This window comes from Aethalodelphis obliquidens, unplaced genomic scaffold (genome assembly GCF_003676395.1).
Source record: "Aethalodelphis obliquidens isolate GAN/ISIS:26980383/991018 unplaced genomic scaffold, ASM367639v1 scaffold44, whole genome shotgun sequence".
Classification (NCBI taxonomy): Eukaryota; Metazoa; Chordata; class Mammalia; order Artiodactyla; family Delphinidae; genus Aethalodelphis; species Aethalodelphis obliquidens.
In genome coordinates this window covers 15,702,730-15,718,904 of record NW_020837988.1, presented here as the reverse complement: position 1 = coordinate 15,718,904, position 16,175 = coordinate 15,702,730, and the positions used below count along the sequence as shown (strand labels likewise).

General features: G+C 38.5%; 1 protein-coding gene across 1 annotated transcript in view; it reads left to right on the top strand.

Annotated features, from left to right (window-relative positions):
- EFCAB3 (EF-hand calcium binding domain 3) overlaps window positions 1–16,175 on the top strand; it is a 46,956-nt gene that overhangs the window by 27,896 nt on the left and 2,885 nt on the right. The window contains exons 11-16 of the mRNA XM_027081294.1: window positions 99–242; window positions 1,946–2,017; window positions 3,093–3,213; window positions 7,366–7,559; window positions 7,909–8,093; window positions 15,181–15,303. Coding sequence (XP_026937095.1) covers window positions 99–242; window positions 1,946–2,017; window positions 3,093–3,213; window positions 7,366–7,559; window positions 7,909–8,093; window positions 15,181–15,303 — 839 coding nt within the window. The remainder of the gene's footprint in view (window positions 1–98; window positions 243–1,945; window positions 2,018–3,092; window positions 3,214–7,365; window positions 7,560–7,908; window positions 8,094–15,180; window positions 15,304–16,175) is intronic.

Below are 16,175 nucleotides of genomic sequence, written 5' to 3'. Positions count from 1 at the left end.
AGTTTTTCAGAACATGACCTCCAATCAACGGTAATATCTGTTCTAGTTCCATAAGAATATGTATTTATTCCTGTCCTAACCTAATTCCATTTCCCCAGCCTTCCAAGATGCCTACAACTTCTTTAACAAGGATAAAACTGGCTGTATTGATTTACATGGAATGATGCGCACTTTAGCTAAATTGGGAGTGAATCTAACCAAGCATGATGTCTGTAATGAACTAAGATGTGCTGATATTGATCGTGAGTACTTTGTCATTATTTTTTTCATAAAAAATTTTTATAAATATATATTTTTTCTCAGACTATATAAACATGAGAAGTAAACCTCATTCATTTGCCAAAAGCACATATATGTGTTTCTCTTTAAAGTTATCGGTATACAAGTTATGAAATCAAATTAATGCTACAAAATGGGCTAGTCTTTGAAAAAGCCTGTGTGGAAATGAAAAGTGACTGTCGTATTTAATATCAAATTCAGATTACTTGTCCTAATGTACATTTTGGAGGGTGCCTTGAAATAACAGATACAAAGGCATTGGCAATTTCAAAAATAACCTGTTACTATTACCCAAAAACTGGCTTCACCTCTTGGTGGGTGTTGAGGCAAAAGACACAACCAAGCCAAAGAGCAGAAGGAAGGATTTATTACTTGCAACAAGTAAGGAGAACGCTGGAGATCTTTCCCAAAGCAGTGTCTCCCCAGACAGCAAAAATGGGAAGGTTTTAAGCTAAGGGTGCATGCATATTCATGAAGGGGCTGGAGCAGAGGAGAATTCAGCATAGATTTGGGGCAAAGGTCGACAGAGTCCAGGCTCTAGTTGATTGGGGTTATGAGAGTCAGCAAAGGTCAGCAGCATCATTCCTTAGGCTCTAGGTATTCTGGTAAAGGTTGAGTGCTCAAGGGGGGTTGGATCCTGCAAAACAGCTCAGGAATGTGCTTCAGGCTAATCTCAACTTTCAAAACAGAACTGGGAGTCTTTACAACTGGTATGTTGTTTCCAATATGGTTAAGTTATTTTCCTGGCCTGGTAATACCAGTTTGTTCTTACATTCTTTGTTCCTTTCAAATCATTAACTATGAGGCGTATTCTTCTGCAAGGGCAAGCACTGTGGCCAGGCTTAGATGACAAAATGGCTTAGGCCTAAAATGGCTTCTCTTATGTCAAGAAAGTTATGCCTAGTTTTCTTCCTCCGGGACCCCCTACCCTATCTGCCTACATTGCCAAGGAAATCCAAGCCCTTTGTTTCTGTTTGAATCATTTTAGTACAGATCTTCCTTCCATCATTAGAGCCCACCTATATTGAATCTTAAATGCCACAGCATTTTTATTGATATTTTTAAAGCATATAGGTAATGTTTTCTTTGAATATACTGGTTTTTTTTGTTTGTTTGTTTTTTGCGGTACGCGGGCCTCTCACTGCTGTGGCCTCTCCCGCTGCGGAGCACAGGCTCCGGACGCGCAGGCTCAGCGGCCATGGCTCACAGGCCCAGCCGCTCCGCGGCATGTGGGATCTTCCCGGACCGGGGCACGAACCCGCGTCCCCTGCATCAGCAGGCAGACTCTCAACCACTGCGCCACCAGGGAAGCCCTGAATATACTGATTTAGTGACTAGTAGCCCAAGCTGGTATGTTGTGTGGAATATATATTCAGCACAGTACCTCATCTCACCTCTCCTCACCCACCTGCCAGTGCCCCATTCAATCAGCAGCATCCCATGTGTGTCAGTCACCATTTAATTAAAGTGTCACTTGTTTCCACTAACTCTACCCAAATTTTTATTCTTTCATTGAAACACAAACACTCTAATAGCACTCGCTATCCTTTAATTTTAGTGGAAACAGGGTAAAACTCTGGCATATTCTAATAATAGAAATATAGAGGTGGGAGTGAAGTGGGAAGGTAAATATATCCTTGTTCTGAGCTTTAGATCTCTGTTGCAGGAGATGGGAAGGTGAATTTCTCAGACTTTATAAAGGTGCTAACAGATAACAACCGCTTCCTGAAGGCTGTGGGTGAGTAGAAATATTGCTGAATAGATGGCAGATGGTTAGTTGCAATTCATGGCACTGTAAAGATTATTCATTTAGGTCTCCAATCAGGAAGGTGTAGTCTGGGATGTGATTTACTTTTGTACTGCTTCTCTAAAACAAAATTTGCTAAGGAAATTGATACAGTTTTAGAATTTTAACTTAAATGCATCAAGTCCTTCTGCAGAAGACGCTGCTTTTTGGACTCCAATGAGAACACTCAGGCAGTGGTGTAGAAAATTTTGGTCACCTTTTATAGTACTTTAATTCTTTACCAGTACCTGTGCTACTTTGGGAGGTACTCCTCCTACAGAAGAAAAATTGTCTTTTTAGAAAAAGAAAAATTCTCTCTCTCTCTCAGGCAAATTTGAGTATAGATAATTCACTGTTCCTGAAAAATATCTTCCTCACCCTGGTGAAGCCTCTGCCCTCAGTGTGAGGGCTGGAGAGTCTGCTGGAGGTTCGAGAGCATGTTTTCACACAAGGTTATAATGAAGTGGAGGTACTCAAATTATTGTTGTTAGTCCTCTAACGGTTTGTTTATGAGTTTAACAAGCTGCCTTGGAAAATCTAACCCTATTCATATCATGTCTTCTAGGATAAATGCATTCCAAATTCCAAATATTGTATACAGTTTTGAAAAATACATCCTTTCATAAGCTATGAACTGTTTTAGTATAAACAGAAGTTACTGTTTCAAGTATCACTATAGTAACAAGGGTTTGCCTGCACACCAGAAGTATGTATATCAACAATTCCTTTACATAGAAGAACAGAACAATAGTCCTTAACACATAATTCATGTTTATGTTAAATGTATTACTGTATTTACTTAGAAGTCACTGAACTAAAAGTATTTCATTTAAAATTCCATGATTATTTTGTCTGTTCAGTAATTAAAATGACCTTTTTACCAAATAGAACAGACTTCGAATGTTTTTCTATAATTTTGTAGTTCTTGACTTGGTATTAATACTGTATATACAGTAAAACAATTTAATCCTTTTTATGATAGATTTTTTTTCAGAAGGCATTTTGAATTTTTTTTTTCCCTCCATAGTTCCAGAAACGGAGAGCTGTTTAGATTTAGCTGGCAACCCAGGGATCCTATTGTTTGAAATCCTATCAAAGCTTGTAGAGACTTCAGCCTTACCCAGAAAGGCTCTAATGGAAATAGTAAGGTAGGTGGCAAAGAAAGAACAAAAACGACCTTCTCGGCAGCATTTATGAGGATATTAACAAGGCAGCCACCTCTCCCAAACATCCTACTCCACGGATCTGCTCCAAAACGGAGGAGAAGGTGTATAGGCAAATAAATAGTCATGTGCCACAATAAGACAGCCAAAAGTTCAGCTTCTCCTACCCTAGGCTAGAGAATCCCAGAGGAACGAGACTTTTCCAGGAATGATTTTGGGTGAGCTTGGAAATCTAGTTTGAATACAAGATACTCCCATTCACACTGGATCTACCAGGGGCTGTCAAAAGGTCCGTTGGGATGAGGTACAGCAATTTCATACTTCCCAAAGTAGTCTTTGGACTGGACCAGAGCCAGAATTAGACTTGAGAATAGAGGATAAGGAAACATTCTCACACCCAAATGTGTTTATTCCAGCAAATATCACAAAAGATACATTTCCTCAATCTATGTCTATCATTGTATTACAAAAATTAAATGTTTCTGTTATCAATCTTTTCAACTCTTACTCTCTCAAAGCATTCTACTATCCCACTTAGAGAGACTTAAAAATACAGAATGCCACCAACAATGTAAAATATCCTTCTGCTGCTCAACAGGTAATCTCTTTATACTATCCTACACCTCGGTCAGATGTGGAACAGAGGGTGCACAACATTCTACATTTCATTCCAAGTCAAATACATTTATTAAATGCCTGCTCTTGGTACACAAATTTGGCACATTCCTTAACCATTCAGCCTCAGTTTCCTCATCTATAAAATGAGAATAATAATACCCATAACACAATTACAGGGAAATTGTGAGATGTGATAGTGCAGGTAAAGTGCTCAGTAAATCATAAGAGCTCAATAAATGTTAGCTATTATTATTATGTGAAAGTAACTAGAATAAGCATAGAATACACACGTTATTTACTTTAATCCTCACCTACTGATATGCCCTATCATCCCCACTTTACCGATTAAAAAAGCTAAAGCACAGGTCAGTTAAGTAACCTGCCCAAAGGGGTAGGGGTGCCTAGATTTTAGCACAAACTGTCTGGTTCCAGAAACCATGCTCTTTTCCACCTCCTTGTATTGCGGCTTATATCCAGTAAGTGCTCAGGAAATGTTAGCAGATGTTGGTGTTTTTATTGTTATTATGGTTGTGGTAGTTACTTATCATATACCTGGTTCCTAAGGAGATCAGAAGTATTTAATAGGTGACATTTGCATTTAAGGAGCTTAAAATATAAATGGAAAGAAGGGACTTCCCTGGTGGCACAGTGGTTAAGGATCCTCCTGCCAATGCAGCGGACAGGAGTTCGATCCCTGGTCCAGGAAGATCCCACATGCTGCGGAGCAGCAAAGCCCATGAGCCACAACTACTGAGCCTGTGCTCTAGAGCCCACAAGCCGCAACTACTGAAGCCTGCGTACCTAGAGCCTGTGATCCACGAAAAGAGAAGCCACCACAATGAGAAGCCCGCGCATCACAACGAAGAGTAGCCCCCACTCTCTGCAACTAGAGAAAGCTCATATGCAGCAACAAAGACCCAATGCAGCCAAATAAATAATTAATTAATTAATTTTTAAAAATCTTCCAACAAACAAAAGTCCAGGACGAGATGGCTTCACAGGTGAATTCTATCACACATTTAGAGAAGAGCTAACAACCATCCTTCTCCAAAGGATCTTCCAAAAACCTGCAGAGGAAGGAACCATCCCAAACTTATTCTACAAGGCCACCATCACCCTTATACCAAAACCAGACAGAGATACTACAAAAAAAGAAAATTACAGACCAGTATCACTGATGAATATAGATGCAAAAATCCTCAACAAAATACTAGCAAACAGAATCCAACAACACATTAAAAGGATCATACACCATGATCAAGTGGGATTTATCCCAGGGATGCAAGGATTCTTCAATATACGCAAATCAATCAATGTGATACACCATATTAACAAAGTGAAGAATAAAAAACATATGATCATCTCAATAGATGCAGAAAAATCTTTTGACAAAATTCAACACCCATTTATGATAAAAATTCTCCAGAAAGTGGGCATAGAGGGAACCTACCTCAACATCATAAAGGCCATATACGACAAACCCACAGCAAACATCATTCTCAATGGTGAAAAACTGAAAGCATTTCCTCTAAGATCAGGAACAAGACAAGGATGTCTACTCTTGCCACTATTATTCAACATAGTTTTGGAAGTCCTAGCCACAGCAATCAGAGAAGAAAAAGAAATAAAAGGAATACAAATTGGAAAAGAAGTAAAACTGTCACTGTTTGCAGGTAACATGATACTATACACAGAGAATCCTAAAGATGCCACCAGAAAACTACTAGAGCTGATCAATGATTTTGGTAAAGTTGCAGGATGCAAAATTAATGCACAGAAATCTCTTGCATTCCTATACACTAAAAACGAAAGATCAGAAAGAGAAATTAAGGGAATAATCCCATTTACCACTGCATCAAAAAGAATAAAATACCTAGGAATAAACCTACCTAAGGAGGTAAAAGACCTGTACTCAGAAAACTATAAGACACTGATGAAAGAAATTAAAGGTGACACAAACAGATGGAGAGATATACCATGTTCTTGGATTGGAAGAATCAGTATTGTGAAAATGACTATACTACCCAAAGCAGTCTATAGATTCAATGCAATCCCTGTCAAATTACCAGTGGCATTTTTTACAGAACTAGAATAAAAATCTTAAAATTTGTATGGAGACACAAAAGACCCCAAATAGCCAAAGCAGTCTTGAGGGGAAAAAAATGGAGCTGGAGGAATCAGACTGCCTGACTTCAGACTATACTACCAAGCTACAGTAATCAAGATGATATGGTACTGGCACAAAAACAGAAGTATAGGTCAATGGGACAGGATAGAAAGCCCAGAGATAAACCCACACACCTATGGTCAACGAATCTACGACAAAGGAGGCAAGGATATACAATGGAGAAAAGACAGTCTCTTCAATAAGTGGTGCTGGGATAACTGGACAGCTACATGTAAAAGAATGAAATTAGAACACTCCCTAAAACCATACACAAAAATAAACTCAAAATGGGTTAAAGACCTAAACATAAGACCAGACACTATAAAACTCTTGGAGGAAAACATATTCAGAACACTCTATGACATAAATCACAGCAAGATCTTTTTTCACCCACCTCCAAGAGTAATGGAAATAAGAACAAAAATAAACAAATGGGACCTAATGAAACTTAAAAGCTTTTGAACAGCAAAGGAAACTACAAACAAGATGAAAAGACAACCCTCAGAATGGGAGAAAATATTTGCAAATGAATCAATGGACAAAGGATTAATCTCCAAAATATATAAACAGTTCATGCAGCTCAATATTAAAAAAAAAAAACACAACCCAATCCAAAAATGGGCAGAAGACCTAAATAGACGTTTTTCCAAAGAAGACATACAGATGGCCAAGAGGCACATGAAAAGATGCTCAACATCGCTAATTATTAGAGAAATGCGAATCAAAACTACAGTAAATTATCACCTCACACCGGTCAGAATGGCCATCATCAAAAAGTCTACAAACAATAAATGCTGGAGAGGGTGTGGGGAAAAAGGAACCCTCCTATACTGCTGGTGGGAATGTAAACTGATACAGCCACTATGGAGAACAGTATGGAGGTTCCTAAAGAAACTAAAAACAGAGCTACCATATGACCCAGCAATCCCACTCCTGGGCATATATCCAGAGAAAAACATGGTTCAAAAAGATACATGCACCCCAGTGTTCATTGCAGCGCTATTTACAATAGCCAAGACATAGAAGCAACCTAACATGGATCATAATTGATAGGTATTTTTCTAGACAGGACTGGGAAATCTTGGGGAAGAGGAAGGAAGGCAAAGCCCAGGGACTGCATATATAAAGTAATTAAATGGCCTGTGGAAAATATCAGTAGATGTTCTATAAATGTCACAGAAACAAGCCCTCAATAAATAATATTGAATGAATATACAAATTAAAATGAATGCATTCAGCATATATAACTTGCAATTTGACTTTTTTTTCTTTCTGTCCAACACTCAGGCACTTTTTTTCAGTAGGACTTTAGCACTTTTTAACCACCTCTGAATTACTTTTTTTTTTCCTAGCTATTTCCGAAGAAAATTCCAGGAAACCACCTCGGAAATGGTGTGGAGCCCTTATGCTACACGTTATGGAAAAAGGAGATTTAAGCCAGACATATGCACACCTCCAAGCTCAAGCACAGCCGCCTTTGCTAATGCTGCCCGGATTGCAATAACGAAAGAAAAGGATTTATTTAAATTTCTTGAAGAGCTCAAGAGTAAGAGCCATTTGTCCTCTCCCCACTGTTGTAAAGGATTTATTTGTATATTATTGGTCAGAATTAAATACTAAATGCCAAGTGCTTTAAGAGTAAGGCCACAGCCTATTCTGAGTGTCTGGTCTCTGTCACACAGATATCATTTGAAAGCAAATGTACCTGAATCCCCAGACACCTGTATGAAGCTGAAAGTCTGTGGATGCGTGGGTGGTAGGAGCAGGAGAGTGAAGAAGGGGTGGCATGGCCTCTGAGGAGATGAATAGACAAAGAGCAAAATAGGTACCACATGTATGTCTTTTATGTGAATTTCTTCTTACATTATTTGTGATACCAGTTTTTATCTTCTTAGGATGCAATCGTCCTTCAGATAGCCCATATTCAAAAATACCCGTCTTTCCGCTGTTTCCTAATGTGGATGGGGTGGTGATGGGAAAGCCATTCAAAGACATACAGAAATTAGAAATGCTAAGGAGAACGGAACCTCTGAATTTCTTTGAGAACTATTTTTTCCATAAAAAAGACTGGAAAACACAGGTGAGATTTATATTACATCATATCAGTTAAATACTTAGGTTTTCAAGTTCTAACTTAACAGAACTAGTAATGTGCTTTTTAATGACAAATATTTTCAGTCATGATATTTCAAACCAGATTCCATAGCCATGTTCCTAAATTTAAAGCCCAGGTATAAATATTTCATTTAATTTCAACAAATAGTTAAACTTACTAAAAATACATAATATTATCATTCTAATCTAGTCCATTACAACATCTAATCTAATATACAATAAATGTCAATTACAAACCAAGAAATGGAAGTTTCAGAATGAAAGTAACTGAGCTAACATGAACACTACCCCACCCAAGCTACTCACTCACCATGCCCAACCCATCACACAGACTCAAAAATACCAAATGAAATAAAGTGACATATAAAAATGCATTCAAAAGAAAAGGACCCCTTTGTTTCAGAAAGAAGAGAGAACCTAAGGCTAGAATGGTGTGTTCATAAATGACCCTGTGAGTGGCTGAGGGAGAGGTGAGAGGTGAAGCCCTCATGGGGCTTCACATAGATCTGGATCCTTCATATGGATCTAGACCCTGATGGCTAGGGGTTGGGGTTTTTGTTTTTATTTCCCAGTGGGAATGAATATTTATTTGTTTGTTTATTTATTTATTTATTTTTATGTCTTTTTTTTAACATCTTTATTGGAGTATAGCTGGTTTACAATGGTGTGTTAGTTTCTGCTTTATAACAAAGTGAATCAGTTATACATATACATCTGTCCCCATATCTCTTCCCTCTTGCATCTCCCTCCCTCCCACCCTCCCTAAGGGGTTGGGGTTTTGATAACTGTTCAGGGTCAGGAGATATGGACCCTGTAGCTGAGCAGCTAGGACTGAAACCTCTACAAAACCAGAATCTGGATGGGCTGCGCTTTTAGTGAAAGGAGGAGTCCCCTGGCGCAACACAAACAACCACCAGTTAGAACCAGTTAGAAGACATAAGAAGATAAAATGACTTCATTTAAAATAGTAAGAGAAGAGATAAAACTCCTAGAGATTACTTAGGGAATATAAAATATCTGTATAAAGAAATGGTTAAGATGCTCCTAAAGGACCCAGAAGAAAATGTGAACAAACAGAAAGGCAGACCATGTTCTCAATTTACAATATTTGACATCATAAAGATGTTGTTCTTTCTTGCTTGATCTATAACTTTAGTGTGATTTTTTGAATTTACCCAAAGGATTTTTATAACTAAATAATCTGGTTCATACACAAAAAATAAGAACAGTCAGAATAATCTGAAAGAAAAACTTAATGAACACAGGGAGTAATTTTACTAAATATTAAGGCATATTTAAAAGTCTCAATAATTAAAATAGTGGAGCTATTGTCAAATTAATAGGTCCAAAGAACAAAATATAAAATCCAAAAATAGATAAAAATATACAGAGAATTTTAATTTTTAAAAAATGTGACATTTCTGGAACTTCCCTGGTGGCACAGTGGTTAAGAAGCCGCCTGCCAATGCAGGGGACATAGGTTCGTGCCCTGGTCGGGGAAGATCCCACATGCCACAGAGCAACTAAGCCCGTGCGCCACAACTACTGAGCCTGCGTTCTAGAGCCCGCGAGCCACAACTACTGAGCCTGCATGCCACAACTACTGAAGCCCATGCGCCTAGAGCCCATGCTCCGCAACAAGAGAAGCCACCGCAATGAGAAGCCCACGCACCGCAACGAAGAGTAGCCCCTGCTTGCTGGAACTAGAGGAAGCCCATACGCAGCAACAAAGACCCAAAGCAGCCAAAAATAAATAAATTAAATAAATCAAATCAAAAAAAAAGTGACATTTCAATACAACATGGAAAAGATAGATTGTTCAATAAACAATGTACTAGGTAGCCATCTGAGAAAAAAATTGAGATGCATAAATTACACCTTCCACAAATTCCAAATGGATCAGGGATATATAGGTAAAAGGAAAAAATGGAAAGAGGAAGAGAATAAAAGAAATCTTTAAAATACTGAAACTCTGGGAAGGCCTTCCTAACAATGACACAAAAGTAATTTTTAATAGAAAGATATTAATTCAAGTACTTCAAGATCAAAAATCCCTACATGGCCAAAAAAGTCACATTTGCAACACATAACACAAAGAGCTAACTACTCTAATATATCAAAGAGCTTCAAATTGATTAGAAAAAACTAACCTATATAAAAATGAGCAAAGGATATGAACAGTTTTCAGAAACATGAAAAGATATTTAATCTCACTCTTCATAAAAGATCCAAATTAAACCTACCCTGAGATATTATCTTTCCATATTAGATTGCCCAAGACCAAAATGCTGAAAAACACATGGGGCACTCCTAAATTGTAGATACGAGTTTAAATTGATTCAACCTCTACAGAGGAAATTTGGTAATATTTACCAAAATGACAGACCTCGTTCCTTTTGACTATAGGGGAGGTACAATTTCTCCTCTATCCTCTTAAGGTCTTAAGGTTTTTGGCAGGGCCTGAGAATTAAGTTGAGATAAGACAGTTAAAATGGAGAAAAGCAAACACATTTTATTAAATTTTACATGTACCTGGGAGAATGAAGACCCAAAGAAGCAATTAGAATTGAACGCTTATGTACTGAAATGGACAGAGTAGTAAATTAGGAAAAAGTGTCCAGACAAAGAGGCTTGGCTAGGGTAGTTAAGTGAGTGAAGAAGTGAATAGGAAGATAAGGGTTAGTTTAATAAGGTATGTTAAGAGTAACTGCATAAGAATAAAATACTTTTCTAAAATCATAAAAAATTCCCTGGCAGTCCGGTGGTTAGGACTCCATGCTCTCACTGCTGAGGGTCTGGGTTAAATCCCTGGTTGGGGGACTAATATCCCACATCCCACAAGCTGCACAGTGTGGCCAAAAAATAAATAAGAATGTAAAAAATCATAAAAAACAGAATAAAAAAATTTGTACAGCTTTCTCTTTGCCTTGAATCCTTGTCCCTAATGATATGAATGTTACTTTCCTCCTGGTATAGGGAGGACATCTTCCATATGGGGGGTTTATCTCCTGTATTTAGGGAAAAAAAAGGAGAACTCAGTGTACCCTTCTTACACCTGCTGTTTTTCAAGTGCCTTTAGCTCAAAATAATCCTATGCCAAAGTGGCATATTCTGTCACCTTCATGACCTGGCAATTCCACTCCTGGGATACCACCTAAGATACACAGATATCCTTGCACATATTCCAAATGCCACCCATAAAAGGGTAATTCATTACAGGGTCATTTCTGCTAGCAAAAGATTGGTGGGGGTTGGGGGGGGAGACTAAATTACCATTAATAGGGACTAGTTAAGTTAGGCTCCAAACACACAGTGAAATGTTCTGCAGCCATGTTAATGACTAAGAAACTCTTTGTGCAATGATGTGAAAGATCTCCAAATGGAAGAAGCAAGATACAAGGCAGTATGAATAGTACACAACTATTTGTGTAAAAGGAGGAAAAGTCAATATGAAATACGGACATTTTTTTCTTGTAAAATGGGCTGGAAGGAAACACAAGAAATTATGACATTGGTTGCCTGTAGAAAGGGAAACTAGGGGGTTGGGAGAGAAAAGTGCCAGGGAGATCGCAGTGTATACTCACCATACTTTCAGAATTTTGAACCATGTGCATGTTTTACCCTCTAAAAAAACCCTGAAATAAAAAAGAAGTACTGGGCTTCCCTGGTGGTGCAGTGGTTGAGGGTCCACCTGCCGATGCAGGGGACACGGGTTCGTGCCCCGGTCCAGGAGGATCCCACATGCCGCGGAGCGGCTGGGCCCGTGAGCCATGGCCGCTGAACCTGCGCGTCCGGAGCCTGTGCCCGGCAACGGGAGAGGCCACAACAGTGAGAGGCCCGCGTACCACAAAAAAAAAAAAAAAAAGAAGTACTGGTTTGAAGAATATTAGACAATAAGAACTAAAATAGTATACCATGGTAACATGGAAGATGAGGAGGGCAGTGCCCAGAATTAAAGCTTTCTAAATTCCTTTTATTGTTTGGGGAGAGGCTTATGATATTGATTAAATCTATAATTTGTTACATTAATTTTAAGTATTAAAAATGTGAAGACAATCACTAAAAGCTAAAATGAATAACAAAACAGTAGAGGAAGAAAAAAATAAGAAAAAAGAGAAACATGAGAAAATAGAAAGTGCAAAACAAAACAGGCAGAAAATCCAAATATATCAGTAATCACAATAAAAGATTAAACACACCAGTTTAAAAAAATAAAAGGGAAGGAAGGGAGGGAGGGAGGAAGGGAGGGAGGGAGGGAGGGAGGAAGGAAGAAAGGATCATTTTCAAATTAAAAAAGATTCTGATTTTTTAAAAACTAATTTTAAGATATATGTTCTTTAAGGGAGACACCTAAATTATTACACAGAAACTTCAAAGGGACAGAAGAAGATATATCAGGCAAATACAAATCAAAATAAGTTGTTATCCATACATTAGTGTGGGGAAAAGAAAATTTAAGGAAAATATAACTAAAGATAAAGATGCTATTTAATGATTTTTAAAAATCATCAGGAGAATCTTAACAATAAAAGAAACAAACCGATAAAACAGACACAGATTCACATAGAACAAACTAGTGGTTACCAGAGGGGAGAAGGATGAGGACAGGGGCAAAATAGGTGAAGGAGATTAAGAGGTACAAACTACCAGATATAAAATAAATAAGTTACAAGGATGTAATGTACAATACAGGGAATATAGTTAATATTTTATAATAACTTTGTATGGAGTGTAATCTATTAAAATATTGAATTATTGTTTGTACCCTTGAAACTAATATAATATTGTAAGTCAACTATACTTCAATTTAAAAATTTTTTAATAAAATAAAAATACATATTTTTAAATTTTTATTATTTTTAATTTAATTTTTTATTTTGGCTGCACCACACAGCATGCGGGATCTTATCTCCCCAACCAGGGATCCAACCCATGCCCCCTGCAGTGGAAGCGTGGATTCTTAACCACTGGACCTCCAGGGGAGTCCCTTTTCTTTTTGGAAAAAAAATTTTAAATCATGAGGAAGATATAACTATTCTGAATCTGTACACACCTAGCAAATTAACAGATAAGGTGATAATTAACAGAATAAGGATTGGCTTTAGACTTTTTTTTTTTTTTCGGTATGCGGGTCTCTCACTGTTGTGGCCTCTCCCGTTGTGGAGCACAGGCTCCGGACGCGCAGGCTCAGCAGCCATGGCTCACGGGCCCAGCCACTCCGCGGCATGTGGGATCTTCCCGGACTGGGGCATGAACCCGTGTCCCCTGCATCGGCAGGCGGACTCTCAACCACTGCGCCACCAGGGAAGCCCTGGCTTTAGACTTTTTTTTTTTTTTTTTTTGGCTTTAGACTTTTTAAGGCACTATACATGGTAAAAATAAATACCAAATGAATAAGCAAATCCATAAGTACAGTAGGAGATTTTTATGCATCTTCAGAAACTGATAATGCAAAGGAGCGGTTGGGGGGATCAAATCCTCTTACAAAAATTTAAGTTTAACAGAAACATGAAACTATAGCTTGATGTAGAATCAGAGTCTAGAAAAAGTTGTTTCAGGACATAAGAGATGAGCACAATTTGTAGCCAGGAGGAAAAACCCTTAGAACTCCAAGGTTCTCAATCTTGGCTGCAAAACAGAACTACCAGGGAGAGCTTTTAAAATCCTGGTGCCCAGGCCACAACCCTGTCCAGTTAAATCAGATCTCTGGGAACGGGGCCCAGGGCTCAGTATTTTTTAAAGTTCCAACATGCAGCCAAAGCTGAACACCACTGCTCAAAGAGAAGAGAAACTAAAGATGTTTGAAGATGTAGGAGAGGGGCAAGACTGGCTACATAACTTGCTAGGCCCAGTGCAAAATGAAAATGTAGGGCCCCTTGTCCAAAAATAATTAAGAATTTAAAGACAGCAACAGGGACTTCCCTTGTGGTCCAGTGTCTAAGACCACGCTCCCAATGCAGGGGGCCCAGGTTCAATCCCTGGTCAGGGAACTAGATCCCACATGCCGCAACTAAGAGTCCGCATGCTGCAAATAAAGATCCCGCATGCCACAACTAAGACCCAGTGCAGCCAAATAAATAAATAAATATTTTTTAAAAAAATAAAAATAAAGACAGCAACGATAAAACATTAAACCAAACTTAGGACCCTTCTAAGTATAAGGTCCTGTGTAACTGCACAGATCACACACCCATGAAGCCAGCCCCGGAAAGAGGAAAATTGAAGGGATAAGGTATAGGAGGAGACCTTGGGAATTAAGAAAAACTCTCAGATATAAGAGGGAAGGAGGGAAAAAATGGGTTAAAGGATGGAGAAATCATAAGGTGGAAAGAAGAGCTGAAAGAATTCATATTAGGGGAATTCCCTGGCGGTCCAGTAGTTAGGATGCTGCGCTTTCAACTGCCAAGGGCCTGGGTTCCACCCCTGGTTGGGGAACTAAGATCCCACAAGCCAGTGCAGCGCAGCTAAGGGAGTTTGAAGGTCTGGTTTTCCAGCAGCCGCTATGAGGACTGTAAGAGAGTTTACAGCAAATGAAGAAAAGTAATGTCAAGCAATACTGAGGGCCTGGATGACACTGGGTCATACACATTTTCAAAGAAAGCAATCTGCATATTTACATGATTTCCACCAACATTGTTCAGTAGCCCAGGAACAGTAAAAAATAACAGATGGCTGGTTCCCTGTGAGAATTTTGGGAGTAGTATATGTTGTACTTTGTGGAGGGCACATTCATTTTTAGTGCTTTGGAAGTTTGGGTGAGGATGGAGTTGACTCCTCTCTACCCTCCATATCCATCCCCAACATAAACCATCCTGTGGTCTATACTCCTCTTATGAGTAAGCTTCACTATTAAGAAAGAGAGTTTGCTAGATGCCCATTTACGCATGGCACTATACCAGGTACCCCAAAACAACTGACAAGTGCTGTAGAAATAACCTTGTAAATCATATACACACCCTTTCATAATACAATACACTTCTGTGTATTTTTGTCTTTGTTATATAATTCAACTAAAATATATTACTAACCTTCCTTTTTAAATGTTCATAAAGGCAGCAAATACAAAGTCTATCGACCGTGCCTCAGGCTACCCAACTGACATCCTCGCCATCGACCAAATACTCAAGAAAAAGCAGAATTGGACAGTGGCTGATGCAGCTGCTATTAAACAGCATGTGAGTATTCTCTGTTGAATACCTTCAGAGAAACCACTGACAGCTATGTCTTTAAAATAAGACCAGATCATTTCTTATTTTCATCCATTGTAATGATATTTCTTGCTCTATAATCAAATGGGTTCAAGTGTTAACTGTTATAATTCATCCTGCTAATCACCTATGGAGTCATACCCAGCATCATTTCTGGGACATTCATTTGTTTCATGCTGGAAATAGCAACTAATTAAGGCAGTAAACCAACGGTCACAGTGAGTGGTGTAATCAGGGAATTGTGATGAGTGAATGCATCTTTATTATGGCAGCTAAAAGAATAATTGTAATAATAGTAGTTTAAGTATGCTTCCTAGGTGTCAGGCACTGTGCTCTATAAGTACTCTACAAGTGCTCTACAGGTACTAATTCATTTACTTATCACAACAAATCTTTGAGGTAGGCACTGTGACTCTTTGTCATTTTACACATATGCACAGAGAGGTTAAGTGACTTGCCCAAAAGCACACAGCTAGAAACTAATAGGGCCAGAATTATAAGCATGGGTAGCTTGGCTTCAGAATCCACAACTGTGGATTAACCACAGCTGTGTGCCACCTGTCTACTTTTGTGCCCCGACTTCTTAGCTTTTGTCCTCTAGAGACAGACTGGGGTGTGTTTATTTTATGCCACCTCCCTTCTGCATTTGACACTAATGATCAGGCTCTCCTAGACACTTGCTACTTCCTTAACATTCACAATACTGCATCTTTAATTCTCCTTGTAGTTCTGTGTCCTTTCCTCTCTCTTCTCTTTCCTGAAGGTTCATCCCTTAAGTCTTTTTATTTGAAGTATAGTTGATTTGCAGTGTTTCAGGTGTACAGCAAAGTGATTCAGTT